Raw genomic sequence first — 4495 nt, 5'->3', positions numbered from 1 at the left:
TAGTCGTGCCCTCTTTTGGTTGTTTTTTATTAATATTTTTAAAAATTTGTGTTATTAAATTTGTTTGTGTTTTATTTATTGAATATCTTTGCTATTACGTAACATACAATTATGAAGTATATTCGAAATGAAAGATTATTGAATTTTCTATCTAAATAATATATTTTATTTGGTAAAAAGTTTAAATTTAGCAAATTTTGACAAATTAATAAATTTAAAAAAATTACGTGTTTCAATTCCGGTGTGGTCCTCTCAGTGGCTTTGCTATCTTGGCTCAGGTTCAATTGCTATTTTTTTGTGAGACTAATAAATACAGTTGATAGGAATTAAAAATTTTAATTTCCTAATATTAAAGGAACCACCAAGTATATTTTAGAATATGAAGATACAAAACAATATAATATGTAGAGGTTGTATGGCTACAGATAAACCTTTACAGTCCATATATGAATGTTCAAGTATCTGTCCAAATCTACAAATTGTGAATATTTTATTGCGAAATATACCAGAGCTTCTAATTAGGACAACAGATGGACTTCCAAAGGCACTTTGCGTAATTTGTATTGACAAGCTGCTTAGTTTGCACCAGTTTAGAGAAATGTGTATTGCCTCCAACATCTACTTGCAAAGCATTATCGAAAATAATGGTTTCGAGAAATCAAGAGCTTATTCTTCTGCGAATTCCGTCCAAAAAATAAACAAAGATCCGTTACAATTAAGTTATGCTTTAAAAAAATCCGTTAAAGTCGAATTGGAGGAAGTGGATGTGTTAATTGGTGAACAAAGTAGTTTTTCTGTTGCAACCGAAAGTTTAAAAATGGATCAAACTATAAATTCGTAATATATTTATATATTTTTTACAAAATTAATAGGTAAATATATACATTTTAGGAATCTTCAAAGATTGGATTTGCAAACTATAAAACGTAAAGATTTCGCAACCTTCTTTAACAGCAATAGCGTACAGTAAGATCAATCATACAATTTAATACATTTTTATTTTATTTCGTGTTTTTTCAGTTTGAAAAATCAGTATCAAGAATGTGTTGATGAAATTGAAAATAAAGAATCATGTCAGATTGCGTGCAGTCAAAATACGATTAATAATGTGATTAATAAGGATAGTTATAAAATCAAGAAAGTTGAATATAATTGCGCGTATTGCTCTAGTACGTTTTTAAAAAAGAGTTCATTAGGCAATCACTTGAAGACACACTTGGAGTTAGAATCCTCTGTTTTATACAAGTGTAAAGAATGCTTAAGAAGTTTTAAAAGTCGACGTACACTATTGAAACATAATCGTAATGATCATCCTGTAATGAGAGATTTAACTGTAATGTATAACTGCAAATTCTGTAGTAAAGGTAAGAAAAATATTTAAACAATTAGATTAATACTCCTACATATCATACATTTACAGTGTTTCAACAGTCTTCAACTCTCAAAGATCATATAAGAACACATACAGGGGAGCAACCTTTTCTATGTTTTGAATGTGGAAAAACATTCAGTAATTCCAGCAATATGAAGCAACATCTTCTTCGCCACACAGGTGAAAAAAAATATGAGTGCCCTGATTGTCCTAAAAAATTTCCTTGTCTTAGCGATTTAGCGTCACATAGCGCTGTGCATAAAAAATTTAAACCGCATATTTGTGATGTATGCGGTGCAGCGTTTGGAAAACCCTTTCAATTAAAAAAACACAAGATGTATCACAACGGTGAAAAACCGCACAAGTGTGAATATTGTGATATGAGGTTTGCCTTTTATTATATGAAAATAAAATATATACTTAAAAGCCTAATTTTAGATTTGTCATTGCTGACCATATGCGCCGCCATATGCGAACCCATACCGGTGAAAAGCCCTACAAATGCAAATACTGTGAGAGAGCTTTTACTCAAAGTAATGATTTAATTAAACATCTTCGATCTCATTTAGGAGAGAATGTATACAAGTGCGAATTTTGTCCAAAAGCATTTCGCTTAGCTTCCGAATTACGTGAACATTTTGCTGAACATAAAATATCAGAATCTGGGTACGTTAAAACCAACAAAGCAAATACCAACAACAATTAATAAAAATTATTATGTTCAAATAAATTTAAATGTTAAAAATGTCAAACATTGAAAGAGACAACAATGTTTGTCATTTTTGGTTTTTTGTTTTGATTGTATGTTTATATGTTTATTTACATATGATGGTCTACGATGTAGACCGAAATATTTGTATTAATATAATTTTTGTATAAAAATTAAATAAATTTAAACATTTAACACAGTTGGAAAAAAGTGTAAAAATTTTTTAATTGTTTTAAAAAAACATTTTTATAAACCTATGTGTTAAATAAACGACCTAAGCCCGGTATACATTGTGACCGAAAAGCTTCCGGAAATTGTAATAAAACGCAAAATTCTTAATCTTCATCAATATTTATTTTATCTCCTTCAAAATATGCTCCATTAGAAGCGATACACAAATGACAACGTTTCTTCCAATCATCAAAACATTTTTTATAGGCGCTTTCCGGTATGGCTTTGAGTTCCCTCTGCGAATTCTGTTTTACGTCTTCTATGGATTCAAAACGCGTTCCTCTGAGTGGTAATTTGAGGTTGGGAAACAGGAAAAAGTCACACGGTGCAAGATCAGGTGAATACGGTGGCTGTTCGATGGTATTTATTGAATGTTTGGCCTTAAAATCGTTGATAATGTTGAACAAATTGAGGTGAATCGGAACAAGCCGGGCGTTGACACGTCGCATACACAAATTGTCCACCAAAATCAAACGAGCCATCTCACGACCGATGCCTAGCTCTCGTGCTATCTCTCTAACACTCACATGAGGATTTTTGAACACGATTTCCTTTGCCTTTTCAATGTTTTCGTCGGTGGTAGAGGTCGAAGGTCGTCCAGAACGCGGCATGTCTTCGACGGTCGTACGACAGTCCTGAAAGGCTTTGTACCACTCATAAACTTGAGTTTTCGATAAAACTGATTCCCCATAAGCCTTTTGTAGCATTCGCAACGATTCTGCACACGAAATTTCGTTCGAAAAACAAAATTTGATGCAAACTCTTTGTTCAATATTTTTTTCCATTGTTTTTTTCGCAACGCACTACTGAGGTGAACTGGTTTCAACAGCTGCCGTAAACGAACTGTCCGACAGATCGCGCTCATTTTTGGCATAGTAATTAAGGACAGTGCTGCCAAACTCATAAACTTAAAATATCGAAAAATATACAGCGCGCGAATTTTAAATGAGAACCTCCGAAAACCTTTCGGTCACAATGTATATATAAAAAACTAATTAAATATCGGTCGTAATACCAATTTATTAAAAATTATTATCCAAAAATAATAAATGGAAACTCAATACTATTCCTGCTGGCATGTGAGAAACACGAATAAATTATAAATGATCAAATTTTTTAAATTAAAATTGCTTGACCCTAGCGTGAATGATAGAATATAAGATTATACCATCCTACCTTCAAAGTGATAAACATTTTGCCAAATTTCTTGTTTATTATGAAATTTTTTATTTCACCTCACTGTTTAAATAATTTATTAAAATTATTCATCATAGGGCCAATATGAATTCCACTTTCATGTAATAAAATATATTGCAAATTCTTAAAAACAATTTGCGTTTATTATTTGCTTGTTTAAATTATTCATATGTTTTAAAGCGTAAAATAATTTTGTAATAATTTTATATATATTACAATTTCTTTTGAACTAACCAAATCTTGTAGAAATTGTTTTAAAAATTAATTTTTAAGTAAAATAAATGTTTATTTGTATTTTGTTTTAACTGTTACATCATCTTACAGCATTTTAGATGGCGTAATTTTGTATTTTATCATTCTTGCCTACCAGTACAAAACCTTTAAGTCACTCAAATATTTGGACGTTACGTACCCCATTAAAAAAAGAATATTAATTAAAATTTGAAAATAACGTCGAATTGAGGCGCAGATTCTCATTACCTCTACCACTCCAGCCATCGTTGTCTAAATCAAAGAAAAACTTGCAGAATCTCCGAACGTGATAAATGCTTGCAAATATTCGTAGTTATTCTGAATCAGATGGGAATGGGAGTTTTTCCCTTTTCCCAATTTTGCTATTCTGAATCATAAAGGAATGGGAGATTTTTACCCAATTTTGCACAAAATGTGTGCCAAGCAAATTGTTTGGGAGACAAGTTAAAAATAAATATGACTTTTGGAAAGGAATTTAAATTTTAGTTAAAACATTAATAATTTCAATTAATAAATAAGATTATTACTTTGTTTTATTGTATATAAGAAAGAAATAAATTATGTATACTTAAAAAAAAAGAAATTAAATATAATTTACTTATACAGTATTCATTATATTCATTTCTGATATTTTATGCTGCAACAAATAATGCGATTTTTAAACTTAAATCAACATATGATACGCAATTTTTTTCTTTGTTTTGCTCATTTTCGTACTATTCGCCATTAAAAAG

The 4495-nt window shown here is 30.3% G+C and overlaps 1 protein-coding gene across 3 annotated transcripts; it reads left to right on the top strand.

Annotated features, from left to right (window-relative positions):
* Window positions 1–158: 158 nt before the first annotated feature.
* Window positions 159–4234, top strand: LOC119667510 (zinc finger protein 736-like). Of its 3 annotated transcripts, XM_038076808.1 has the most exons (7): window positions 159–297; window positions 356–837; window positions 892–966; window positions 1021–1364; window positions 1421–1757; window positions 1811–2083; window positions 3341–4234. In XM_038076808.1, exons 2-6 carry the CDS (start codon window positions 380–382, stop codon window positions 2076–2078), a joined length of 1482 nt encoding a protein of 493 aa, XP_037932736.1. In that variant the 5' UTR covers window positions 159–297; window positions 356–379; the 3' UTR covers window positions 2079–2083; window positions 3341–4234. The 3 variants fall into 3 exon arrangements, with proteins under 3 accessions (XP_037932736.1, XP_037932735.1, XP_037932737.1); XM_038076807.1 differs by having other exon boundaries at window positions 159–837; XM_038076809.1 differs by lacking the exon at window positions 3341–4234 and having other exon boundaries at window positions 162–837; window positions 1811–1884; window positions 1942–2034.
* The last annotated feature ends 261 nt before the right edge of the window (window positions 4235–4495 follow it).

Source organism: Teleopsis dalmanni, chromosome 1 (genome assembly GCF_002237135.1).
Source record: "Teleopsis dalmanni isolate 2A chromosome 1, ASM223713v2, whole genome shotgun sequence".
Lineage (NCBI taxonomy): Eukaryota > Metazoa > Arthropoda > Insecta > Diptera > Diopsidae > Teleopsis > Teleopsis dalmanni.
Note: the sequence above shows the minus strand (reverse complement) of the source record. Positions and strands in the feature narration are given on the sequence as shown.

Coding starts and splice junctions, on each gene's coding strand:
- LOC119667510 (XM_038076808.1), top strand. CDS start 380: ATGAAGATACAAAACAATATAATATGTAGAGGTTGTATGGCTACAGAT. Junction 838..891: donor ATGGATCAAACTATAAATTC/GTAATATATTTA, acceptor TATACATTTTAG/GAATCTTCAAAGATTGGATT. Junction 1,758..1,810: donor TGTGAATATTGTGATATGAG/GTTTGCCTTTTA, acceptor GCCTAATTTTAG/ATTTGTCATTGCTGACCATA.